This window comes from Zalophus californianus, chromosome 1 (genome assembly GCF_009762305.2).
Source record: "Zalophus californianus isolate mZalCal1 chromosome 1, mZalCal1.pri.v2, whole genome shotgun sequence".
Taxonomy (NCBI): domain Eukaryota; kingdom Metazoa; phylum Chordata; class Mammalia; order Carnivora; family Otariidae; genus Zalophus; species Zalophus californianus.
Genome location: NC_045595.1, coordinates 15,602,343 through 15,629,256, shown reverse-complemented (window position 1 = coordinate 15,629,256; position 26,914 = coordinate 15,602,343). Strand labels below are relative to the sequence as shown.

At 48.6% G+C, this 26,914-nt stretch overlaps 1 protein-coding gene across 3 annotated transcripts in view; it reads right to left on the bottom strand.

Annotated features, from left to right (window-relative positions):
• Positions 1–2,520: 2,520 nt before the first annotated feature.
• LIMD1 (LIM domains containing 1) overlaps positions 2,521–26,914 on the bottom strand; it is a 64,949-nt gene continuing 40,555 nt past the window's right edge. For 2 of the 3 annotated variants that reach the window (XM_027585916.2, XM_027585918.2), the window contains exons 3-8: positions 13,570–13,637; positions 10,889–10,951; positions 6,308–6,438; positions 5,390–5,441; positions 4,877–4,945; positions 2,521–3,684 (exon numbers count right to left, since the gene is read on the bottom strand). In XM_027585916.2, the coding sequence (XP_027441717.2) occupies positions 3,547–3,684; positions 4,877–4,945; positions 5,390–5,441; positions 6,308–6,438; positions 10,889–10,951; positions 13,570–13,637 (521 nt within the window). In that variant the 3' untranslated portion in view covers positions 2,521–3,546. The remainder of the gene's footprint in view (positions 3,685–4,876; positions 4,946–5,389; positions 5,442–6,307; positions 6,439–10,888; positions 10,952–13,569; positions 13,638–26,914) is intronic. The other variant, XM_027585917.2, reaches the window with a different exon arrangement.

The window sequence follows — 26,914 nt, the reverse complement described above, 5'->3', positions numbered from 1 at the left end:
AAGAAAACCCAATAAGCATCCTGTTGGAGAGCACTTTTAATTGTCTACAAATTGATGCAGTTTATTGGCATGATATTTTGAATAATCTTATAGCAACAGTACAATTCTGAGTAATTCTGTAGTAACAATATCTGGAAGAATTTATAGTAACAGTACAATTTTGAATAATTTTTATAAGAAAAGAAGAGATACAGAGGAAAATAATTTCCCTGCATGGTGAAATTTTCACACACTATACAGAAATTTCCCACATCTGTCCAGTTCCGGCTCAGAATGATAGCTAATATATTTTACTCGTTGTATTCTATTCCTTTTAAGACTGACTTCAAATAACCTGGAAATGAGAACTGATTCCTGGCGCGGAGACTACAAAGAACTTGGGTTTCCTGGCAGACAGCGTTGCAATGAGTGCGTCTTGCAACAAGGCTGGTGTGAGGTCAAGTCCTGCACACGTGGTTGGTGGCCCCACCTCAGTGGACTCGGCTGAAAGAGGCTGTCACTCGAGCACTGACCACGGAGAAGTGGGAAGTCCTGTTGCCCTGTACATACGGGCAATGACCCAGACAGGGCGTAATGCCCTCCCACGGTGAGAGCTGAACACGTCACTCTTTCCCCAGCCGCAGGTGGGAGAACATCAGAGAGAGAAGGGCAGGCCAAACCAGGTCACTGGCTTTCCTCACACCCCCCTGGCAGCTTCTGAATGGTCCTCGCTGTGGGGAAGGGAAAAACTTTGGGCCAAATGAGGCGGGGGAGGGGGGGGAGGCTGGAGGCTGGCCTTGGGGTCTGCCACCAGACCTTAATACTCCTTGTTTATCTACAGTCCAAGAGCTACCTAGGGAACTCAGGAAGGGCTATCCGCTCTACCTTTTAAAATAAACAAATTCCTCCTGGTCTACCGGGTCGTTGTGTCTCCTTTCTAGGTGCCTATAAATACAACCCCATTACAATTGTTTGGCTAACAGCTTACAGAATGTCTAAGATACCACGCAGGTGACCCATCTCCCTCGTGGCTTTAGCGCCAGAGCCTGAGAAACGGAACTGGCGCGAGATTCCTACAACTCGCCGCCCCAGTTTCTCGGGCTTCTGGAAAGTCTCTTAAATGTTCTTTCCTCAACAGTAGAAAACACCGTATTTGCAGATTATCTGAATCACCTCCATCAAGGCCACTTAAAACGTATCATTTAAAAAATTAATCACAGATTTTTTAAAAAAACTAGTTGCCCAATTTGCAAACAAATCCGTTTCTGACAGTTGCTCTCAGGCAATTCTCTGCACTTTTGCTGGACTCGCAGGTGCAGCAAAGGTGGGTCAGCAAGGCCAGAAACGTTCCTAGGTTGGCAAAGCCAAGTGAAGACGCTCCCCCCTCCCCCCGCCAGCCTTGCCAGAGCAGAGCTGGGGACTCCGGGAAGAGAGGGGTTCAGCCCCAGGGTTCACTCCCCCGGCCGCATGCATCCAAGGGCTTCTGGAGGCTTGGCCTGTGCCACGGAATCGACGAAAGCCCACAGCCTGGGCTGAAGTGACATCTGGCCGTCTTAACAGAATGAACGTAAGAAGAACAGGAGACAACTCTCGGGGCCAATTCTGTGCGTCTTAGAGCAGCTGCTACCCAATGAATCAAAACGCGGCCTCGAGTCGGGAGCCGGGCCCACTGACAAGTCTGCGAGTCCCACGTGCCTTGGGCTCCCCCGCCCGCCCCCCGTGGCCCCCCGCTGCCCTGGGGGTGAGGTGATGAGGCGGACAGCAGACGCCGGTGCCATGCTCCCAGGCTGGCCCCTGCCCTCCGGCGGGCCCTCCCCACGGACTGAGAGGGCAAATGCCAGCCAGCCTTCTTTTTTATTTTTCTTTTACACCATCTTTTCATAGGAATACCAGGGGTACGGACGTCTGGCCTCAGGAGTGTGTGATACTCAGGGCCAACCGTGCTTCCTGAGTGCACAGGTGGTCTTGAACTCCTGCCGGTGCGTGGCCCTCTCACCCCGGGGGGACCTGCCTGATTAAGTGCATCAGGGCAGTAACACCCACGTTCCAACTGACCCACTGGCAGCCGAGCTTTAGTTAAGGTGCCCGTGACCTGAGCAGCTGGTGTCTGGCCCGCGTGGAGGCAGAGACTCCGCACGCACTGACGGAGGCCTGGGAGGTCAGTGCAACGGCCAAATGCCTCATCTGTGGTTTGGTGAAGCTCTTATCTGTGAGGTATTTTGTGTGTGTGGAAGACTGAGAATGGGGGGAGACGATTAAAAACAAGAAGAAAACCCAGACGAAAGCAGTGTACCTTATACAGGTCTCTTCACACGTCACTGCCTGTGCCCAGAACTGGGTGAGGGAGAGCCGTGCGAGGCACCCCCTCCTGTGCTGCTTAGAGATCACACACACACACACACACACACACACACACACACACACACACACACACACACACTCTCTCTCTCTCTCTCTCTCTCTCTCTCTCTCTCACACACTCACACACACACACACACACACACACACACACACACACACACACACACACACACACTCTCTCTCTCCCCCGCGGAGAAGGGGGCTAGCTCTCAGCAGGTGGGCAGGATGGCCCAACCTTGTGGTTAACTAAAGAAACTAAAACAGGCACAGAGATGTCCCCACGTGGGATTCTGAGACTTGCCTTTGTGGGAGCGACTCCGGAGTCGCGGACTCTCGAGAGCTCCAGAGAGAAACAGTGTAAACAGCTGGGCAAAGGAGGCCTGGGCCTGCACCAAGCCCTTGACCCAAAGCACACTTTGCTGGAACAGGGCAAATCTCCATCGGGCTCCCAGCTGCCTTCAAGGGAGTGAAGATTTGCAGGGGCACACAAAACGCGGTCAGTGTACCAGGAGGAAGCCCTGCCTGGCTCACTCATTTCAAAACTTGGCTCTGGTTTAGCAAGCAAATTCTTCCTAAGATAGCACCCGCGAGAGCGTCCCTCTTGCCATAATGCAATGAAAATGTGCAGCCATTCAAGAGAAGAACTGAGTCTCTGGGGAGGCAGGAAGTCTTAAATAATGCTGTGTGTGTGTGTGTGTGTGTGTGTGTGTGTGTGTGTGTGTGTGCGCGCGCGTGTGTCTGGACGCAATCTTAAATCATATTGTGTACGTGTATGCAGTTGCGGGGGATAGCATCTGGGTGTGGGTATTTTCCCAAGGGACAGGAGAGGGCAGCTGTATCGGCAGCTGAGATCTCTCTTCAGAGGATATTGTGAAACACGCTCACTGCGACCCTTTCCATCCCAGAGGGGCTGGAGGGTGCCCTCGGTTGCACGGATGCGATCCCCGGTCACATGCCACACGCAGCTGGAGTGTCTTCCTGAGTAATGTGACAGGGCGTGGTGGTGCAGAAAGGCACTTGGAAAATACACATGCCACACAGGTAGGGCTCAGCTCCCTGGTTCAAGGAAAGGCACCCCAGGTGTATATGTAGAAACTTACCTGCCTAACCCCTCTCCCCCCAACCCCGGCTCCACCCCGGGGGGCCGCTGGAACTAACAGCCGGATGTCTTGTCATCTCCCACGGGAGGTCTGGGAGCGGCTCCAGCTAGAAGCGGTGCTGGTGAAGAGCTGCAGACGAGGGGCTTTGCTCCAGTCTCTTGACATGGCAGGAGTGACAGAACAGGTGGTCCTCCAGGGGGTAGCAGCGGTGGCCGTCTTCATCATTGAGCTCCAGACCGCAGTCCTGGGGGGAGGCAAAAAGGCCCAGCGGTAGCAGAACAGCACAGAGAGGACTGCAAGGCTGACCCAAAGGCCGACGTCCCGGGGACCAGCAGAGCGGGCTGTGCGGGCAGCGAATGCCGGCGCGGAACCGGGCAGTCCTGCCGAGTGAAAGCGTGACACGCCCCCAACGTGCACTTGAACCGGGGCTGGTCAGAATGGACATGGGACGTCGGTGGATACCCACACTGTACCTCCAAGACTTAGGGCAAAAAACGAATGTAAGACCGTTCATGAGAAATCCCTCATACTGGTTACACATATTGAAAGAACACTGGATATGTGGGTTGAATAAAATATTAAAAGAATGAATCCCATCTGTTTCGCTTTATTTTGTTTTTAATGTGACTACTAGAAAACAAAATGACACCCATGACTTGGACCCATGGCTCTCGGGTTTCTACGGGACAGCACTGGCCTGAATGCAGAGCGAGGACTGTAGTGGGCAGATGGCCCCTTGCTCTCCGGTGCCTGGGGCTAGCAGTGAGCTCCCCACCTCGCCCCCACCCCTCTCCCATTCACCTCACCCACGGCGTCGCAAAATAAATCTACTGTCCTTCCGTGGGTGAATCCACTTAATTCTGGCTGAAAGCCCACGGACACTTAAAGTGTGTGCAACCTTCATGAGGGGTGGGGAGAGGTGACCCCGGGCCTGCCTGACAGCCATGGGGCACCCACCTGGGCGTGACACAAGTAAAGAGGGTGCAGATGGGCCCCCATCCACCTTCACACCACCCATGCCTGTTTCCAAGGAGGGGCGGATTTCTTCATGATTGCCAGGGGTCAGCTCAGAAAGGGGTTCTTGGCAGACAGAACAGCCTGTAAGCTGGAGGGGAGGGTGTCTGTTCTCCAGGTCACACGGCTGCCTGACAATGTCGCATGTGAGACCCGTGGTCCCCTGGAGCCTCCCACCCTGCGGCCTCAGGGGGCCAGCTGCAATGGTTTCAGGACTTGGCAGTTAACCAACGTGGAGGAAACAGCAAAGATCTTTACGTCCCAAACATGTACGTGTCCTCCAACCTCCCCTACACGGCAGGCTTCACCCCTTGACCTGGAGGGCAGCCCCTGACCACACCTTGCTGACCATCTCAGGCCCCAGTCAACCCGGGGATGCTCTTCTCTGGGACTTTCGGGCGTCTGGGCAGGGAGGGGCCTACCTCGCAGTGGTAGCACTCCACATGGTAGTCTCTGTCCATGGACACGACACGGATGGTCTCATCTGAGCCCTGGACGGAATGAAAGGAAGAACAAGGGGCCAGCTGGGGGACCCAACTTTTAACTGATGAGAGAGGAAGGAGGAGGGACAGCAGTTCTACCTTCTGGAATGTCAGAGTCAACACTGAAAAAAACCACCTACGTGGAGAGTGATTTTTCTTTAAAAAATAAATGAAAGGCAAGATTTCTGCTCGTCTTCTAATCTGGGAGTCACTATCAAGTCAGGGAGTTTGACCCGATTATAGGGACGAATAGGGCACACGAAGGTCAATGGGCTGGGGAAGCCAGCCAAGAAGAAAGGGGCTTCTTGGTGAGGACACTATTAAGGTCAGAGGTGAGATTTCAGAAGGATTTTTTTCAAAGGCATAAGGACAAGACACAGATCTTGTAGATGATCCCGGGGAGATATTCGTGTCATGGAAGATGCCAGGAACAGGCCTGAAAAAGCTTCTTACCTCAGGTGGAAGGATGGGAAGCCCACAGGCTGCACACTTGGGGGCCAGCACCCTGCGGGGAGAAGCAAAGAGGCAATAAAATGCGTATTGTGCTGTTTCTAGGAGGCAGGTCCTAGAGCCCCCACTGAGCCTTCCTCATGGCTGGCCTCCCGCCCATCCCTCTTCAAGTGAACCCCCCCACCCCGCCCCCAGCCCCTGAATCAAGACAGCCTGGCTTGGGGCACCTGGGTGGTTCAGTCAGTGAAGCATCTGCCTGTGGCTCAGGTCATGATCTTGGGGTGCCGGGATCGAGCCCCGCATCGGGCTCCTGGCTCAGTGGGGAGTCTGCTTCTCCCTCTCCCACTCCCCCTGCTTGCATGCGCACACACTCTCTCTCCCTCTCTCAAATAAATAAAATCTTTATTAAAAAAAAAAAAAAACAGACAGTCTGGCTCATTCTCTGGGAGGTGTTTTAGTAGCACTTCGAGATTATTCCCCAGTGGTAACAAGCCTAGCTGGACCCTCTCACTCTACTAGGGATAGAGACTAACCTGTTCACTCCCCTCATGGTGCCCAGCACAGGCCCAGGCAGACCGAGGGGGGTGGCGACCAGCCCTGAGTCGCTGCCTTGTGAAGTTAGGTCAAGCTGGAGCCACTGGGCTTGGCAGAGGCTTCCCAAGGCCTAACCGGGATCTGATTATAGGGATTTGGGTTCTGATCTTTCAGGAAACATGATTCTGTTACCAGTTCCTATCTGAACTGGCGTCAGCTGACCTCCCAAGGCCCCTGCTACACCTTTAAACCACGAAGCCTTTGCCGGACTGTGGACTCAGGGTTCAAGCAGAGCCTGCGGGTGCACCTCAGCGGGTGTCTCTCCTTCGCTCGGCGAGATCAATGTGGCTCGGCCCTGCGGCCCCTCTGCACCCCGTCCCTCCTTACTTGTGGTAATCTCGGACACAGTAGATCTTGTTCTCGGAGTCCACGGTGAAGGGCACCCCGTCCAAACACTCGTTGCAGATGACACAGCGGAAGCAGCCAGGGTGGTAGGACTTCCCGAGGGCCTGCAGGATCTGGAGGCAGACAGGAAGAGGCTGGGACTCAGCAGGGATTACGGGACAGGTTGGACAGTGGAAAGGAGAGGAACACATCAAGCCGAGGGTCCCTACGCGATCACATCGCACGGCGCACGCTCGTCAGAGTTTCGCTTGGACCAAGGTCAAGAGAGGACGGGGTGGGAAAGGCGAATCAAGGTAAATGTATCAACAGGAGGGAGCCAAACAGGATCCTTCTCCTGGACATAACCCTCCTGAGGAGAATCTGGAGGCCTCTTTTGCAGTTCTTTGCAGGAAATGATGTGAAGCAGGCAGGGCCACGCCAGGCTCCGTCCCAGATTTAGGAAGCAGCCGGTCCATGGAAGGATTAAAGTTAATTCCACATGGAAATGGCAGAGCTCAGAAAACCTCTTAAGTTCTGCCTCCCAGGTGCCTCCTCCTAAGCAGCTTTCACTCCGAGGCATGATAATCCAGAAGCTATGACTCAACCACTGATCATTCCCAATCCAAGCATAAGCAAAGCTTCTTTGTTGCTGTTGTTGTTTTTTTTTAAGATTTATTTATTTGAGAGAAAGAGAGAAAGACCGCACGCACTGGCACAGGGGGAGGGGCAGAGGGAGAGAATCCCCAAGCGCCTCCCTGCCAAGCACCGAGCCCGACATGGGGCTCGATCCCAGGACCCCAAGATCATGACCTGAGCAGAAATCGCGAGTAGGACATTTAACCAACTAAGTCACTCAGGTGCCCTACTGCTACTGTTTTAAAACACAAAGTAGAGAAAGTCCCACAAACCTTCTTCCTCTTAGTGTCATTTGATCTCGTTGTGATGCCTGGAGAGGCAAGAAGCCGTCCTGGAGCCAGGACAGAGCCCACACGTGCAGGGCAGGAGAGAGAAGACGTGCGAAAAATGTCCTTGGTGACGTCAGCGAGTGACCAAATTACCTCCCTGCAGAACTGCCCACCTCCAACCGCCCCTTGCTAGGTGACATCAAACCGTTTTCCTATTAAGTCAGTGCACCTCAAAGTGTGGTCCCTGGAGCCACAGGACCAGCATCACCTGGGAGCTTGTTAAAAAATGTACATTCTCAGGGCCCATCCCGGATCTCCAGAATCAGAAGCGCCAGGGTCAAGCCCAGCGGTTGGTGTTTTCAAAATATGATTCCAATGCATGCTAAAATCGAAGAACCACTGGTTTGAGTTTGTGCCGGTGTGTGTGACACCCGCAGGAAAGGTGTGGGCCTGCCAGTGCCCGAGGCCTGCTTCCCCCCAAGGCCAACGCCACACCTCACATGCTGCAGCCACAGAGATAAGCTGGAGGCTTCGTGCGCTCTCCCTTCTTCCTCTGAAGGCTCGGCTCCCTAGCTTCCTCGTTCCCTCTGGTGCGTCACTAACCTTTGAGGCCCCTCTCGACCTGCCCGAAGCTGCCAGAATAGGACAAACAACAGGCTGGGCTTCCAAAGTCCACTTGGCAACGGGGAGCTCGGAACGCATTTTGTTCCCCGGCTAAAACTGTCTTCGCGGAAAAGACCCTTAAATGGACTTTACCCACAATGTGCCTAAAGTGTGGCAGGACACAGATGCCTTTTGCTGCACGCTGACTCGCTGTGATAATTCTTTTTAATGTGGGGGACATGCCCAGTTTCCACCCGCACGCTCAGAGCATTCCCCTCTACTAACCAGGGAGGCCGGGCGGACAGGGACAATTTATACAAAGAACTGGACAACGGGTTGCTTCTCTTGAAGAACCAAGAATGGTGTCGGAAGGAATCTTTTCTGGCATTACAAAAATTCCTGGCAGCAGTTAAGGGTTCTGTCTTTAAAAAAGTGGGTGTCACTACCAGACAGACATTTGCTAAAAATTTTCAAGTCCTAGAGAAGACCTGCAAGGACCCAGGTTCAACTTGGCATTATCCTCGTGGGGCAGAGATGGTCTCCAAAGCTTCATTCCTTCCCTTCCTGCATGCAAGGCTGGGCCTCACTTCAAGAAGTGGAGGAGAGTACCCCCCCCTCACCACCCCGCTGTGTATTGAGAGCGGCCTTGTGATGTTCTGTGAGCAACAGAATGAGGAAGAAATGATGTGGAGAGATTTCGGACTTAAGAAGCCTGGCAGCTTCCCTCCCTCCTTTGCTGTAGGAGGTCCAAGCTAGACGAATGAATGAGATCAGCGGCCACGGGGGAGAGGCCATCTTGGGCACTCAACTGCGACACCAGCTGAACACCACTACACAAGTGACCCCAGGCAATGCCACACGGAGCAGAAGAACCATCCCTCTGAGCCCTGACTAACGGAGTTCTATGAATCACAATAAGTAAGTCACTGCTGTTTTAAACTACTACGTCTTGGGGGTGGTGTATCAGGCAGAAAGAGGTAAGTGAAACACCCTGAGGCCCTAAGAAGGCTGAGGATACCTGGAAATAAAAAATAGTGTATAATCATGTTCATACATTTGGACACCGTTGACCTCATATGCAGTGGGTTTGTCAGAAGGACTCTAAAATCGAGGACCCATTCCGCCCAAGAATCGGATGCCTGTGGAGTCTGGCTGGCGTCCGTGGAAGGTAGGGGTGAGGGTGTGTGGCTCCTGCCTGCCTCGCCTGTGGGAATGGAGGGAGGGCCATGCTCCCAGGGAGGCCTTGGCTACCACGAGGACCCGGCCCTCTCAGGGCTAAGCTCCGCTGTGGTGTGTCCGAGCCTGGGCAACAGCAGATTCTCCTCATGAACAGGGCAGGCTCTGGTTCACTGCTGTTTTATACATGTTAGCACAAAGCCAGCAGAAATGAGTGTTTCTGCCCAGCAACATGCCGAAGATATTCACAACAGCTTTATTCCTAAATAGCCTCAAACTGGAAACCACCCAAATCCCCATCAGCAGAGCAACAAATATACAAGCTGCTATATCCATACAATGGAATTCTACCTAGTAATGAAAATAAATGAACTGCTGACACAGGCAACAACATGGATGAACCTCAAGAACATTTTCCAGGGGTACCTGGGTGGCTCAGTCGGTTAAGCGTCCAACTCTTGATTTCAGCTCAGGTCATAATCTCAGGGTCGTGAGATAGAGACACACATCGCTGGGCATGGAGCCTGCTTAAGATTCTCTCTCTCCCTCTCCCACTGCCCCTGCCCCCCCCACCAAACAACCACAAAGGGGCCCCTGGGTGGCTCAGTCGGTTAAGCGTCTGCCTTCGGCTCAGGTCATGATCCCAGGGTCCTGGGATGGAACCCCGCATCAGGCTTCCTGCTCAGCGGGGAGCCTGCTTCTCCGTCTTCCTCTGCCACTCCCCCTGCTTGTGTCTGCCCTCTCTCTTTCTCTCTCTCTCTACCAAATATATAAAATATTTAAACAACAACAAACAGTTTCTAAGTGAGAAAAGGCAGACCCAAAGGACTCTATACTGTATAATTCCATTTATATGAAGTTCCAGGACCAGCAAAATGAATCTGGGGCAACAGAGCTCAGAACAGAGGGTACCTTTGGAGGAGGGTTTCTGGACTGGGAGGAAGACAAGAAGGAAGTTTCTGGGGTGTGGGATGTGGGAAACATCCACACTTTGACCTGGGTGGGGTTACACAGGTATGTGCATATGCAAAATTTCATTCACCTGTACGCTTAAGATGTACACCCTTTACTGTAGGAGTTGTTTCTCAATAAGAGAGGTAAAAGAAAAAAAAATAGCAATGATTAGCAATTCCCTTCTCCAGAATGGAATTAATGGGTCAGCTTAGAGAGGGTTTTACCTCTTTCCGACTAAAAGAATATTTATAATAATTTTCTTTAACCAGTATATTAAAGAAATTCTTAAGGCCTGATCTCCAATGGTGAACAGTTTGATCCCTGAGACAGACTAAGTATTCTGCATTTGTTAACCTCACAACCTTACCCTATCAGGAGGCCAGGAAAGAAAAACTGTCTCCACTGAAGAGATAAAGATACTGAGGCCCAAGACAAGCTCAGAGAGCCAGTGGCTGAGTGAGGAACAGAATGTATAAAACTTGCTTCTTGTTCTGCTGTCTCAGAACTAATGACAGGCCCCCAAAACTCATCTTAGGAACAGACAGAACCAGGCAGAACATGAGGCACAAACAACTGTGTTTATCCAACTCTCTGTACCCAAATTCAAGGGAGATGAAGCTTGGCATGTGGCATCTCACCCGGGACACCACAAGGATCACAGAAAATCAGAGGGAGGCTGGTGTGATCCAAACAGCCCAGAGAAAAGAGCATCATCAGAAACACAACACTGTGTGGACTACATGATTAAGGATGCTAATACCAGTAAAAGCCAACAACATGGCTTCGTGTGGAGCAAGCAGCTGCCTTACAGAGGTCTTCTCTTAATAAAACCAGATGCAACCACAAATCAAGGTAGGAAACACAGTTTTCAACTGTTAGTTTCTTTTTTCTGTGAATGCCTCCCCTTCCCACCGTGCCATCATCCTGTTCCACTGACCCTACTCACCATGTCCATGATCAGATGTCCACAAAGAAAACACCTGTCAGCAGACTGCTGGAACCCAGAGTACTGCAGAGGAAGCAGAAAAGAAAGTTAAAGCCAGGCAGGACAGATGACCCAGCATCCACTTGCTCACCAGTCATGAGGATGACAAGGAACTTGTCAGAAAGATGTGTCACTCTATACAGGAATCTGTCATTTCCCAGAGGACAACAACAGTTGTGTGATGAATCATGGCATATCTTCTGCCACAAAGCCATTACAGATACCAATACCACTCACCCTAACAACAGCTGCATCTGGGCATCCACAACATGCCAGGCTCTGTGTAAGAGGCTGTACATAGAGAGGCTTTAATCTCTAAGCCAGTGGTTCTCAAAGAGGAGTTCCCTGACACCACCTGGGAACTCGTAAGAAATGCAAATTCTTGGGCTCCACCCCAGACCTACTGAATTAGAAACTCTGGGAGGGGACCTGGTAACACATGTGTCTTCACAAGCCCATCAGGGGAGTCTGAGGCAAGTTGTATTCCTTAAAACAATTCTTTTTTTTTTTTTTAAGATTTTATTTTATTTTATTTTTTGAGAGAGCGAGCGAGCGAGCACGAGTGGGGGGAGGAGCAGAGGGAGAGGGAGAAGCAGACTCCCTGCTGAGCAAGGAACCCGATGGAAGGGCTCGATCCCAGGACCCTGGGATCATGACGTGAGCCAAAGGCAGACGCTTAACCGACTGAGCCACCCAGGCGCCCCTCCTTAAAACAATTCTTAAAGCAAGGTATATATCATACCATTTCTCAGATGAAAACAAGGGAAACTCAGAGAGGATTAAATGACTTTCACAAGGTCACACAGCCTATAAGGGGCAAGGACAGGATTCAAATTTAAGTCTGGTTCTGCCAAAAAAGCCAATGGCTTTAGTTTCAGAGAAACTTGGTAAATATTCTCTATCTTACCTTACCAAAACACACACGCACACACGCACACACACAGGCACAGCTGGAGTCTTGAAAGAAATGGGAGACACTTTTCAGGAAAGCACACACAGAAAAGATACCACATGCTGGAAGATACTAGAAGTTTAGATATTACAAACACACATTATAGGGGGGGGAACATGTAACGGAAAGGAAGGTTGGAAAAAAAGAAAAAGGGAACTTTCTGCAACCTCAAGGGTGACAGTTCCTTATTTTCAGGGTGAGCCAGCTGCACCCCCACACCTCAACCTCCCATGAGCCTGTGGGGCCGACCACCTGCTGGGAGCCAAGGCGGGGCACGGACTCAGACCTGGCCAATCAGAGCCCCACATTCCTCCAGCACCAAAGATTTTGCCCACAGGTGGGCATGTGACCCAACAGAGCCAATGAGACTGGAGGGGCAGGACAGGCTCTGTGGCTCATGGGCATGGAAGGCGGGAGGATGCGAACCCTGGAGCGCTGCCGCCCTGTGGCCACCAGGCAGTGCCTGAGAAGCGAGCTAACGCTGCTGAGGCAGGGCCCCAAACTGAAGACAAAACGACCCCGAGGCCACTGCTGAATGCGTTTCCTTTTTGCTTCCGCCAGTCTGGGTGTGCTTGTCTGGTACTGGCCAGCCCCGGTCACAGTGCATCAACCTCAAGCCATCTCCGGGTCCCCCGGCAACGCAGGCGCAGGTCATCTACCATTTACGGGGCGCCACTCCATGCTGGGCACTGGGTTAGGGTCTGAAGAGGTCAAGGCGAAGAAGCATGTTCTCCCCTCCCTAGGCGCTTACAGTCAGGTGAGGGAGAAAGGTTTGTGGGTGCCACCCTGCCGGCTGCTTCCTGCTCGGCCAGGGAAGCCCAGGTGTGGCGGCCCCACAGAGGAGGGGCGCTCACTGCAAGGGAGGGGGACAAGGCCGTCAGGTACCCGGGCAAAGAAAGGGAAGACACCCCAGCCATGAGGCACAAAGGCTTGAGGCTGTGCAGGGGTGCTAGCAAGCAGCAGAGCCGGAGAGGCGCAAGGCAGGCTCCGGAACACAGCTTCTGCGCATGCTCTGAACCCTAGAGACGTGGGGCCTGGGTGAGGGGGGTTGACACACGGGTAGCGTGGGAGCTAAGCTGGCCCAGGAAGGCCGGGGTGGCTCAAGGATCAATGCTCAGCCACGTTCTGGGAGCGGTGGGAAGGAGGAGGGGTCCACAGTTCTCAGGTAACATGAGGCTTCTGCTTCAGACAAGCGGCCTGTGAAGGGCTGGGGGACAGCCCAGGGCACCGTCCAATGGCCCGTGAGATGTCAGCAGCTGGCCTGAGGGGTGCGGACAGGGCTGGAGCTCAGGCCTGGGAGTCACTGGTACACAGATAAGACTCTGGAAGCACGAGAGGCTGGCTGCCCACGGAGAGCAGCCGGGATTTGAAGGAACGAAGGCCTGAACCCCAGTCCCGAGGTTGAAGAGGGAGGTGGGGTAGGCAGAAGCGGGCAGAACACAAGAGGACAGGCCAAGTGGCCCTCAAGTCCCTTCCGAGCACAAAGCTCTGCGGTTTGTCATTTGCTTCGGGAACAAGGGCCACCCGGTGCATCTACAGAAGGAAAGTGCAGACCCCCTTCTCCGGCCGCACTCGGCTCCCCGCCAGCACCGGGGATCACGGAGAGAAGCCACACTCTTCGGCCCCACAGGCCCCTGCTCCTGACTCTGGTCAGGACTGCGGGCAGGGGAGGTTTGGGTAACAAACTCACCAGGAAGTCTTCCTCACAAAACACTTTGCCGTTGACAAAATAAAAGGCTTTTCCTCTCAGCTTCCGGCCTAAGGAAAAAAAACACAAAGGCAGGGTGAAAAGAAGATGCTGTAGGCAGTGAAAAAGGGAGAAAAGGCAGGCAAAGTGTGTGTAAACAGAAACAAACATGCTAAAAATGCCAACTGTCACTAGGGGTGTGTGATTACGGAAAGCTGCTGGTGGCGCCTGGCGATGGGCAAGGCGGAGGCCGGGAGGCCGGGAGGCCGGGCCCCTGGCGGGTGCTGTGTGGCCCGAAACACCTGCACGGCCTTGGGAATCACCCTACGCCCACTTCTCCCGCTTCCTCTCCTCTGAGAAAGAAGCCAGCGAGCCATCTGGTGAGGGGATGGCAGAGGCACCCTCAGGGGGGGTACAGGGCAACAGTCTGTTGTTGGGAAGCTGTTTCCCACAGGTGTTTGGGATGTTACCTTTGACCTGTTCTCCAGGGGACACTGGTGACAGTCTATCAGGAAAGTCCTATAAAATTGGTCTTTATTTTTCTTATTTTCATGTCTCTCTTCATCTTGACTATATAGAAACTACACGCTGTTGGACGGATAATGATTTTTCTTGTTTTCTCCTGATCTAAATGGGGTTGAGGAAGGGTGGGGAAAAATTCAAAGCACCCCAGCTGCTTAGGTGTAACTTCAGTTTCCATAAAGCTAGGACACTGACAAGAACAGCATACTTTATCAATGCCCTTGATCCCTTATGAAAAAATACAGAGGGTCACATGATCGAGGTTAAGCAGGAGCATCTTTGTAGGGGACCCTGGGTCCATGACCCCACAGCATTCCCAGATCTGAGAACACTTCTAGCACCAGGCACAACACATACGCAATGGACCGTGGAAGTTTCCAAAACTGAATGTATTCTGAACTCTAGTGGAATCACTAGACCCTTGGAGCCAGGGTCCACGACATGAAACCAAACTCACCAATGTCACAAACGCTAACGGTGCTCGAGACAGAGAAACCCCCTTAATAAACACGGAGTGCCTCGCCCGGGACCACCACCCCCCCCCAGAGCAGCCAAAGAGCACAAGGCGACAAGAGAAAAGCCTGGTGACACAGACCTGTTGGAGCTTAGAGAGGGCCTGGAAAGTATTGAGGCAGAGGAAAAGCCACAAAAAAAGGGAAAGAAGTTTAACTACAAAAGCAAAAAGCTCCAGACGGATTAAAGACCTCCGAGTGAAAAACAAAAGTTATCCTGAGAAAATGTGAGCAGGTGTCTTTGACTTGGGCATGGCAAAGGATTTCTCTGGTGAGATATAAAAGGCCCACCTTACAAAGGTAAAGGCTGATCGCTAGGACACCAAAACTCCAAACTTCTGCTCAACCTAAAACAACATATACAAAGTTCAAAAGACAAAGCTGTTGAAAAGCCAATCCGCTCTGAGCAGGTCAGGGGCTGGCAGACTGGAGGCCGTATGCAGAGAACACGGAGAGGGAGGAGGCAGAAGCACGGAAGGACGATGGCTCTGGGGCTGACCGTGCACGGTCCTGCCCCTGCACCCCCTCCCCAGGAAGGCCCTGCCCTCCTCCTGGCCAGCCCGGACCCTTCTTGGTGAACTGCCTGTTGCTGCGAGACCCACAGCTGTCTCTGTATCTCCCCAACCCTCTGATCGGTTCCTACGGAACTTTTTAATACTCTGAATATATACTGCACTCCTTGAGGACAGAATGTGACCTCACCTCCGTCTCCTAGGAGGTGGGCTCGCCAGTGGTCTAACTGAAGAAATAAAGGGAAAGGCTGACCAGGGACCAGAAGATGGCGACATATACATATAACAAGGCAGAAGTATCTGAAACATAAAGAACACCAACCACCCATCCGACGAAGATAAAGTGAGCAAAGGATAAGAAGCTGAGAACGCAGGGCGCCTGGGTGGCTCAGTTGGTTAAGCGACTGCCTTCGGCTCAGGTCATGATCCCAGAGTCCTGGGATCGAGCCCCACATCGGGCTCCCTGCTCGGCGGGGAGTCTGCTTCTCCCTCTGACTCTACCCCCTCTTGGGCTCTCTCCCTCACTCTCTCTCTCTCTCAAATAAATAAATAAAATCTTTAAAAAAAGAAGCTGAGAATGCAAAGAGAAAATCTGTTAAACTCTAGGCAGTAACCACTTTAAAAGATGTTCAACCCCACCAGCAATCAGGACATGCAAATTAAAACCACAAGGAGATGCTATCTCATTCCCAGGTGAGCTAAAATCACTAAGCCTGACAGTACCATGTCTTGGTGAAGGTGTGGGACAGAGGAAGTCTTTCCCGCTGCTGGCGGCAGTGTCAATTGGCATGAGCACCCTGGGAAGAATTTGGCAAGAACCCAGAGAGCTGAAAATCCACATGACCCACCAAGTACTCCTACGGATGCCCTTTGAGAGAGGATCTCCTAATGTGCAGAAGGAGAAGCATGTACAAAGTGTTCACTGCAGCATTGCAAAGAAAACCTAGATACCCAGAAGCATCTTCAGTGCTCTTCAATATAGAAAAATTGATAAATACATTGAGGAAGAATTTGGAGTCATAGTCAATGGATGCAATACTACACAGCAGTCAAAATGCATGAACTAGATTTGTATATATCATTATGAATTGAACTGAACACACTGCTGTGCAAATAAGGAAAATTGCTCAATGATATATATGAGTTATGTGTAGCATCTGTATAAGTTAAAGCACAAACGAACACATATGCACACACAAACTAGTACTGTATGTTGTTTATGATACTTGCATATGTGATAACACAAGAAAAACGGACTGGAAGGATCCATACGCTCGATCCACGACAGCAGCGGTCCTGGGGAAGGGGGAAATGGAATATGGGAAGGGGAACCAGGACGATTCCAATTTATCTGTAACATTCTACTTCCTTTATCAGAAATAAGTCAAAAGGACAACATATAAATGTCCGTGCATTCTAGGTGGCAGGTAAACAAAGGTTATTTCCTACTGTACTTTGCTGTAGTTTGAAACTATACACAAAAACACACACACATTCTATAGGTGAAATACTATAAACCAAAGACAAATGCCAAACCAGAGAAAACATCCGCACTACAGGACAAAAAACAACTTAACCTACCCCAATATGCAAATAACTCAATTAACAGTCCGATATAGAAAAATAGGCAAAAAGGGGCGCCTGGGGGGCTCAGTCAGTTAAGCGTCTATCTCGGGCTCAGGTCATGAGCCCAGGGTCCTGGGATTGAGCCCCGCATCGAGCCCCATGTCCAGCTCCCTGCTCAGTGGGTAGTCCGCTTGTCCCTCTCCTTCTGCCTCTCCTTCCCCCTGCTCGTGCTCACTCTCTCTTTCAAATAAATAAATAAAATCTTTAAAAAAAAAAAAAGGAAAATAAGCAAAGAATGGGGAAAACAAAATAAATGATAAAGTATGAATGAGCAACAAATATAAAAGAAAATTTTTAACTTCTCTCATGATTAAAAAAGTTGCAAATTAAAATAATATACCATCCTCTGTCAGACTGGCAAAGGTTAAAAATACCACTGAGTGGTAGTAATCACACTGAAGACACTCTTCACTCTGTGAGGGATAGTAGAAATTGGAACAAGCTTATAAGAGAAAATTTGGTATCAATATCAATGGGATTTAGAAAATTCAGATTATTTTGACTCAAAAATTCTACTACAAGAATTTATCCTAAGGAAATAATCAGAGTTGGACTTATTTAAAGGATCTTCATCCCAACATTATTTAACACAGCTGAGGGGCACCTGGGTGGCTCAGGTGATTAAGCATCAAACTCTTGAATTCGGCTCAGGTCACGATCTCAGGGTCATGAGATCGAGCCCCACATCAGGCTCCACCCTCAACGGGGAGTCTGCTTGAGATCCTCTCTCTCCCCCTCCCTTTACTTGTGTGTGCACACTCTCTCTAAATAAAATCTTCAAAAAACATTTAAAAAATTAAAAAATAAAATAACTTTAAAATGAGCATTAAGCAAATATCTAATTCCTATTCATTATAGCATTTATACTATTATGAGGCCATTTAAAAAGATTGTTTTCAAAAACAGACTTGATGACACAGAGAGATATTTAAAATACTTTAAAAGGTGGTATAAAAGCATGTTTGTGTGTGTGTAACAGACACGGAAAAACATGCTCACACACCTATATGATCACAAAATTATGTGTATGTTCATACACACTAAATGTATACCAAGTGTTAATAGTCATTATCTCCGAGTATAGAAAATGGGTGATTTTTAGTTTTTTTTCTTCCTGCAATGACTATATATTATTTCCATAGCCTGAAACAAATTATAATAGGGTGAGGGAGTGTGGAAATGGGGCATATGCTAGAAGGCTGCAATGCAAGTCTTTAGCTCTCCAAACCCTCTCTCCTGTCCTCCCCTCAAAGTTAGTTACACTCACTTCTGGAAGGTTCTAGAACCTTCGCAAGCATTTCCTGACTCTGGGAAACTAGGGTAACAAGAAGGAGCACTTATAACTAAATGATTTCAGGGTCCCCTAGCAGAACCCGCCTTTACAGCCATGGAAGTTCATTTATAATTCTCTCACTTAGTTGGAACTTTCCCCTCTATAAAAATATTCAAGAGGACTCACAAAGGAAAATGAGAACTAACTAGAATAGCCTCTCGCCACTTTTTGTCCCCATCAGGACCCAGGGTGGGAGCCTCCAGTCCCTCCCTGGGCAGCCCCAGCGACAGGAAGGACACAAATAGCCCACCACGAAGGAAAACGATGCCCACACTGTCTGACCACAAGGAAAACCCAAGTCCAGCCTGGGAGTGGGGCTGGCCTGTTTTGCTGCTCCCAGTTCCAAGAGGAAAGGAGGCGAGGCTGCAGGTCCCACAGTGGCCACTGGAGAGAGCGAGGGGGCCGTCTGGAAACAGCAAAGGACTTCCTAGACAGAGATGAGGCTTCTGAGCCAATGCAGAGAACACCGAGCTCTGGTTCCAGGAATGGGGTCCGGGAAGTTCTAAGGAATCTGAGCTGGGAATTAACTTCCTGTTTTAATAGAGGGTATATTACCTCTGTTCCAGAAATCACAGAGGAGGATTATTAAACACGCCTGAGCGCCGAGTGCTCTAGTGTTCTAAGAAACACAAATGAGAGCTTTTGCACTTGTAACATCAACAAAGATTTTTTAAAGGATCACAGTCATTTATGGCTGCCGTTCTGGCATATTTCTGCAAGCTACTGATGAGAGTGTAAAATGATAAACTCTCCCCGGAGAGGAAACTTCAAAAATGTTTCTCTCTGACTGGGTGCAGGTGTTCTCTGGGACTTAGCTTAAGGAAAGAATCAGAAATGTGAATAAATATTTACTTAGGTCCACACTGGAAGCCTTAGGAGAAATGATTACAGAAAACAGAGAGTGTCTAAATGATGAAATATTAAGTGGCCATTTAAAGTACCATTCAAATAGGTGTTTTACTGGGACTGGAGAATGCTTATTATACTATAGAAGGTTACTCAAAATACGTTAGTCAATGAAAAATGCAAGCTGGACAACTGTACAATTCCATTTCAGTAACTTACACACATACACACATACACACTGATATACAAAGGAGAGAAAACCCTGGAATGCTGCATGCTGAAACCAACAGTGCTTGGTACTGGTAGATGGTATTTTACCAGGAAACTGCACTGTCAGTAGTGTTATTTAAACTTATCTAGCACTGTGTAGCACTGGTGGGTTGTATTAAAGGGAATTCCTCTTACTACTTCATCCATTTCGATATTTGACACTTTTTCTACTATTAGGGACACCTGTACATGGTATTAGAATTTCACTTTTTGCTTTCATACACTTGTATTAATTTTTTCTAGAATTATAGATTTAATCATTTGAAAAACAATGCTTTTGTTTTTTTTAAAGACCTTAATTCATTGATTTATTTTGAGAGAGAGGGCGCGCATGAGGGCAGGGAGGAGCAGAGGGGGAGGGAGAGGGAGGAAGGGAAAGAATCTCAAGAAGACTCGGTACTGAGCATAGAGCCCCATGTGGGGCTCTCCGTGGGGCTTGATCCCACGACCCCAGAGACCAAGATCCAAATGGAAACCAAGAGTCAGAGGCTCAACCGACTGAGCCACCTGGGTGCCCTTAGTTTTGTTTGTTTGTTTTTTTTTTTTAAGTAGGCTCCATGCCCAATGTGGGGCTTGAATTCACCACCCTGAGATTAAGAGTCATAGGCTCTACCGACTGAGCCAGCCAAGTGCCCCCAATACTTTAATTTTTAAAAGAAAACCCTTGGGCGCCTGGGTGGCTCAGTTGGTTAAGCGACTGCCTTCGGCTCAGGTCATGATCCTGGAGTCCCGGGATCGAGTCCCGGATCAGGCTCCCTGCTCAGCGGGGAGTCAGCTTCTCCCTCTGACCCTCTTCCCTCTCATGCTCTCTATCTCTCATTCTCTCTCTCTCAAATAAATAAAATCTTTAAAAAAAAAAGAAAACCCTTATGTAATAATATGAAAAGTAATAAAGCAAGATCTAAAAACTGTGTATTTCAACTATGTAAAGAAGAAATTCAAAGAAAAAGGACTGGAAAAAAAAAAATCTGCCCAAGAGTGATAGTGCCTCTGGTGGACATATCTGGTATCTGCAGACTGTGGAGAGGGGGCCTTGTTTGCTAATTGCGTGCTTCTTGATTCTTTCCTACACTTCCCCAAACTTTTACTAATGCGCAGGTAGGACTTTAATCGTCCTCTAAAAAACTTCCCAGCTGGCTAGACAAATCCTGTTGCTGCCGGTCCCCAGAGCTGAGAAGTCCCATGTCCAGACCCCGAAGGCCAAGGGAAGGACGTAAAGGTTGCATCTGCTTTTCTTCTATTCCAAATAATAATATAATAATGATAATAATAATAAAGGACACCCCCATAGGGAAAGAGTGGGGCCTTAAGTGTGCTCGGAAGGACTCCAACTCCACCTTTTACCTCAGTTTTAAAAGATCAACTAAGTTGAGAAACTAGATCCCACACCAAATTTAGTTTGTATTTTATCAGTAGGAGAAAAAAATAAAACCCTAACATCTGTTGATTGCCTTGTGGGTTTCAAGTACCGTGTTTACAACTTCCATGTATTAACAAGTCTAAAAACGTTTCATGTTGCCGCACATTACCACACGTTACTGCACCATCATCCCTCCCCTCCAGCTTTGTCCCACCCCACGTCCACGTTCATTAGTCAATGAAAAATGCAAGCTGGACAACTGTACAAGTGCACAGAACACTCCCTGTCGCTCACTGTAGGTTTTTGGTTTCAGCAAGTGTGGAAACCGTTCACCATAGAATGAGGTAGAAATAAAACCCATCACGTGTCAATATCACGGAGCAGTGCACAGATGTAAGAATTAATTATCCCTGGGAATTGCTGGAAAGGACACCCCAGGACTGCTCCCACTTTCTGGGTTTCCTTTTCTCTTCATAAAAACATGATACTGATGGGAAGGATGTCACCTCCGTTTCGTACATTCTGAGGCTCAGAGTAGTAGGTGGGCAGGATAGGAACCCAGGTTTGTCTGACCCTGAAGCACATGCTTGTCCCACTGTGCCACGAGACTGCCTGCACGATTAAATGCCTGGGAGTGCACACCTACACGTGGAATCCACTTATTCTCTTCCTACCAGGGAACGGAGAAAGGAATTTTCATTTTTTAATGTTTATTTATTTAAGCAATCTCTACACCCAGTGCGGGGCTCGAACTCAACGACCCCGAGATCAAGAGCTGCACGTCCTACTGACTGAACCAGCCAGGCACCCGGAGGCTTCTCGTCTTCAAAAGCAGGAAGGCAGAGGGCAAGTACTCTTGAGGCTGAATCACTCCAGATCTGGCCAATGACACAGACACCAGCTAACCTGGAAATTCCTGGAATCACTTGCCACCGTCCATGCAGGTGGCAGGATCCAGAACCCGGAACGCTCCTCACTGACACACACGCTAGAGCAGCCAACCACCACTAGGTGGCACCAAACCACAGCCCGGACCAGGACAGCTTGGAGCTGCACAACCCACTGAGAAAGCCAGGCGGCAGGGGAGGCGGCGGCTGGCTTGGGTCCCGTCACTCACTAAACCTGCGACCCTCGCATCTGAGGCACTTTAATGCCCACCTACCACGTTACACAAAAGCTAAATCCGTTAGGCACACTTGCCCACGGTGGCTAAGAGTTGGGATTTGAACCCAGCTCTCTGGCACGAACTCAGCACTCTTCCCACCACGCGATACCCTCTTTGTCCCCCAAGGAGTAGTTCTCAGTCCAGGGGTGGGGGGAGGAGAAGGATTTCCTGGCCTTGCCCATCAAACCTCTTCCCCACTCTTCAGAACCACCTGGTGGGTTTGTTAAGCACAGACTGCTGAGCTCACACCCACCCCCCAACACTGATCTAGAAGGTCTGGGAGGGGCCTGAGACGCTGCCCTCCCCAGGTGATGCTCAAGGGGCTGGTCCAGGGACCACACTAAGACAGGTGATGCCTCAGGCCAGTCTCTGAACCAGCATTTCCCCTTGCCGAGATTCGTCTTGGTCAAAGAAAAATGTGAAGATCTAGACCATCCCTGAACAATGAGAGACCAACACAACTGTGCGGGGGCGGGGGGAGGGGGAGGACAGGTCAGTGACCCATCTTTCTCATTCAGTCTGAGGATCCTCCTGCTTCTGGCAGAGGAATTCCTCCCACCAGGAAACACCTAGTGATGTGCACACCAAAAATATACCAAAGAAACAGTTTTCCCAGAGCTTTAGAGTAGTCAAAGGTGCTCCTTCTTTTCCAATTGTAACAAGTTTAGAAAATATTGACTAATAAATGTACAGACTTGTCAAAAGGTCACTTCCCATTGACAGTGAACGGATATTTTATATTTGCCTTCGGGGGCCCCTTCTGTTGAAAAGAAAACTCTGGATGAAGCCAGTATAGCTCGATGAAGGAAAGTGTGACCACAATCACAGATGTCACCAAGAGAGGTTGGCCAAGTAACCTGACAAATAAACGTGCCATACTCACCATTCTCCTTTCCCTCCAGAAACAGAAATGACTTGTCTATTCTGGAAAAGTAACTGGCCCTGAGCTCTAAGACTTCATCACAAATTTCAGTGTCCAAAATACCTCCCTGAAAAGTAAAAAAGGGAAGGTTTTCCTAGCCACAAGAGGAGTTCCCGAAAAAAGGAAGTAAAAATGAGCAACTGTTTAGATTTTGTTGTTATTGTACTGGCCCAAGAGGGTAACTTCTACCAGTGCTGTCCACTGGTTACCAGCCATCTGTGGCTCTTCATATGTAAATCTAAGTCAATTAAAATTTTAAAAACATGGGGCGCCTGGGTGGCTCAGTCAGTTAAGCACCTGCCTTTGGCTCAGGTCAGGATCCCAGGGTGCTGGGATCCAGGCCCGCATTGCATTGGGTTCCCTACTCAGCAGGGAGCCTGCTTCTCCCTCTCCCGCTCCTCCTGCTTGTGCTCTCTCTCTAATAAATAAAATCTTTAAAAAAAAATTTTTTTAATGGTTACAATTCAGTTCAAGTACTTGAACGAGAACATTTCAAGTATCCGATGGCCACTTGTGATGAAGGCAAGCTATGCACCATTTGCTTTATCACACCGAATTCCACCTGATCTACTTCTTCAAACAGCTCCTTCCAGAAGAGGCTAACTCTTAAAATGAACCGCTAATACAAAGCAACAGAAAAACCAACCAAATTGGTTCCGTACAAATGAAACAATCAACCTGGATTTCCCAGGCTGGTGCAGCCTCAGCGCGCCGAGGAACAAGGCAGAAAGTGGAAAATAGAAAAGCAACCAGGGTCAGGTCCTGGGCTTCGCCACTTCCCAGAAACAAGAGGTTGGCTGATCACCTGACCCTGTGGGTTCCTTGGTAGAGGGTGCTGTGGAGAGGACAAAACTGGGGGTCCCAGCGGGGAGCCCAATGTGGTGCTGGCTCATATTAAGTGTTAGCATAAGTCATGGTTGCCAGGATCCTGTCAATGACCTTCAGTTTCCTCAGCAGAAACCTGCGTGAGCTCCCACCTCCCATCCTCCCAAACCCTCCAGGTCACTCCTTCCTTCTCAGTTTACCTGCAGTAAAGGGCTGGGTTTTTGTTTTGTTTTTCATTTCCATCTGTCAGACTTATTTTCTCAGAAAATACAATAATGTGGAAAAATGAAACATACAATCCAAGCTGCGATCTATGAAACATACAGTCCAAGCTACAATCTACTCTGTCAAATTGTTGTGAATGTTCCTCAACGGTCTTAATTTCCTTTCTCCTCACTGACCAGCACCATCAGGAACCGCACCACGAGTAGCCCCACTCCACACTCCAGTTCTCTTCTCACTGGCTGCTCCCAAGTCTTTTTATTTGCTTACAGTTTTACAAATCCATTCTCTTTTTGTTTTCCATTCCTACTACTCCAGACCATTATCACCTGGATCAGAGAAGAGACTGCTGCACGGAGAAAGAAAGCCTGGAGACCTGCAGAGGGGCTCCTTTGAGTATTCAGCAGGGCTCGGATCAGTATGTGCCTGTGAAGAGACTAATGAAGCCCAGAGGAAAAAGTCATCCACAAGGGCCAAAAACAGTGCCTATTCCCAACAGCCAGGGTGGGAAAACTCATAATGCACAGGGTTCTGCTCAAGAAGGTTTTACCCTGGATGAAGAGTAATTGACCCTAGACTGAGCTCTGCTCTGAAAAAATCACTGTCTCCAAATAACCTACCTGCATCCTGGGACAAAGCTCAAGAAGATTTAAAGGAATACAAAGATATCCAGGACTCAATGAAGTGAAACCACAATGTCTGGCACCTAATCAAAGATTACCAGGCATGCAAAAAGGCAGGAAAAGAAGACCCATAATGAAGAAAATAATCAATCTATGGAAATCAAGCCAGATCTGACACAAATCTTAGAATCAGAAGGAAAAGAGATACAAGTTATTGTTACTGTATTCCATATGTCCAAAACGTTAAAAGAAGATCTTTTAAAGTGCCAAAATTGAACAGCTAGAGACAAAAATTAGAGTATCAGAGATGAAAAATACACCGGACGGGATTAGGAGACTGCATACTGCAGAGAAAAGATTAGTGGAGGTAAAGGCATAATAATAAAAACTGGCCAAAGGCCAAAGTGAAACAGAGAGGAAAATAATTTTAAGCATAAAAAGAACATAAGGGAGTAGTGAGGTGACTTCAGTTAGTTAAGATTTAATTTAAAGGATAATTTGTTAAATGTAACAAAGAGGCAATAAAGGGGGTAGCAAAGCCCCTGAGGGAGAGGGAAGGGGGTACGGGCGAAGCAAAAAAAAAAAAAAAAAATGTGAGGGCATAGTGGCCAGAAACATTCCGAATTTGATAAAGACTACAAACTCCTAAAATCTCAACAAAACCTAAGCATAGGAAACATAAAAAGGACTCCAAGGGATAGCATAATCAAATTTCTCAACATCAGTGACAGAGAGAAAACTTAGAAGCAGCCAGAGAAAAAGGACATGTTACCCACAGAGAAAAAGAGAGAGGACATCAGATTTCTGATGGAAAACAATGGAACTACATCTTTAGAAAAGTGAAAGAAAAAACTATCCACCTAAAATTCTCTAGCTCCATAAAAATATCATTAAAAAAAAAAGATTTATTTATTTATTTGAGAGAGAGAGAAAGCATGAGCGGGGGGGAGGAGGGGTAGAGGGAGGGGGGAGCGAGAGAGAATCTCAAGCAGACTCCATGTTGAGCGCAGAGCCCGATGTGGGGCTCGATCCCATGCCCCATGAGATCATGACCTGAGCCGAAACCAAGAGTCAGACGCTTAACCAACTGCGCCACTCAGGTGCCCCCACAAAATATCTTTTAAACCCAAAAGTGAAATAAAGATGAATTCAGACATACAAAAGCTAAAAGGATTCATCACCAGCAGATCTGCACTATAAAAAAAAGTTGAGGAAGGCCTCTAAGCAGAAGGAAAATGGTACCAGATGAAAATCTGGATCTAAACAAAGAAATGAAGAGGACCAGAAATAGCAACTGCATGGATAAATGAGATTTTTTTCTTATTAGTTAAATCTTTTTAAAAGATAATTGACTAGAGCAATGGAAAAAAATTGAGAGACCAGAAACAAACCCTAACATTTAGGGTCAATTAATTTTCCACACATTTGCCAAGACAATCCAATGGAGAAAGAACAGTCTTTACAACAAATGGTGCTGGGAAAACTTCATATCCACGTGCAAAAGAAAGAAGTTGGACCCCTACCTCAAACTATATAAAAACCCACTCAAAATGGATCAAAGACCTCAACTTAAGAGCTAAGACTGTAACATTCAGAAGAAAATATGGGCATGAGTCTTTGTGACCTTGGGTTGGCAATGTTTTCTCTCTTTTTTTTAAGATCTTATTTATTTATTTGACAGAGAGAGAGAGAGAGAGAAAGCATAAGCAGGGGGAGCACAGGCAGAGGCAGAGGGAGAAGCAGGCTCTCCGCAGAGCAGGGAGCCCCATGTGGGGCTCAATTCCAGGACCCTGGGATCATGACCTGAGCCAAAAGCAGTCTCTTAATCAACTGAGCCACCCAGGTGTCCCTGGCAATGTTTTCCTATACAAAGCACCAAAAACACAAGAAATAAAAGAAAAAAATAGATAAATTAGATCGCAGGAAAGTGAAATGACCGTCCATAGAAGGAGAGAAAATATTTGCAAATCATGTATCGGAGACTCATAGGTAAAACATATAAAAATCTATTAAAACTCAGTAGTAAAAAGATTTTAAAAACCCAATAAAAAATGGGTAAAGGATCTGAGTACACATTTCTCCAAATAAGACGTGCAAATAAGCCCATAAAAGATGTTCAACATCGTTAGCCATCAGGGAAATGCAAACCAAAACCACATTGAGATTCAACTTCACACCCATTAGGATGGTCAGAATCAAAAGGTCAGATAATCACGAGTGTTGGCAAGGGTGTGGGATCCTGACAGCCTCACACACTGCTGGTAGGAATGTAAAATGCTGTAGCCACTTGGCAAAACAGTTTCTCAAAAAGTTAAACACAGAGGTACCGAGCAATTCCACTCTTAGATATATACACAAAAAGATGAAAACGTGTGTCCACACAAAAGCATATCCAGTTGACCCTTGAACGACATGGAGGTTAGGGGTGCTGACCCCCCCATGCAGTCAGAAATCCACATATAACTTTTGACTCCCCCAAAACTTAACTACAGACAGCCGCCTAATGTTGACCTTCTGAAAGTCTCACCAATAACGCCAACAGTCGATGAACAAGTATTTTGTATGTTATATGTATACACGGCACTCTAACAACAAAGTAAGCAACAGGAA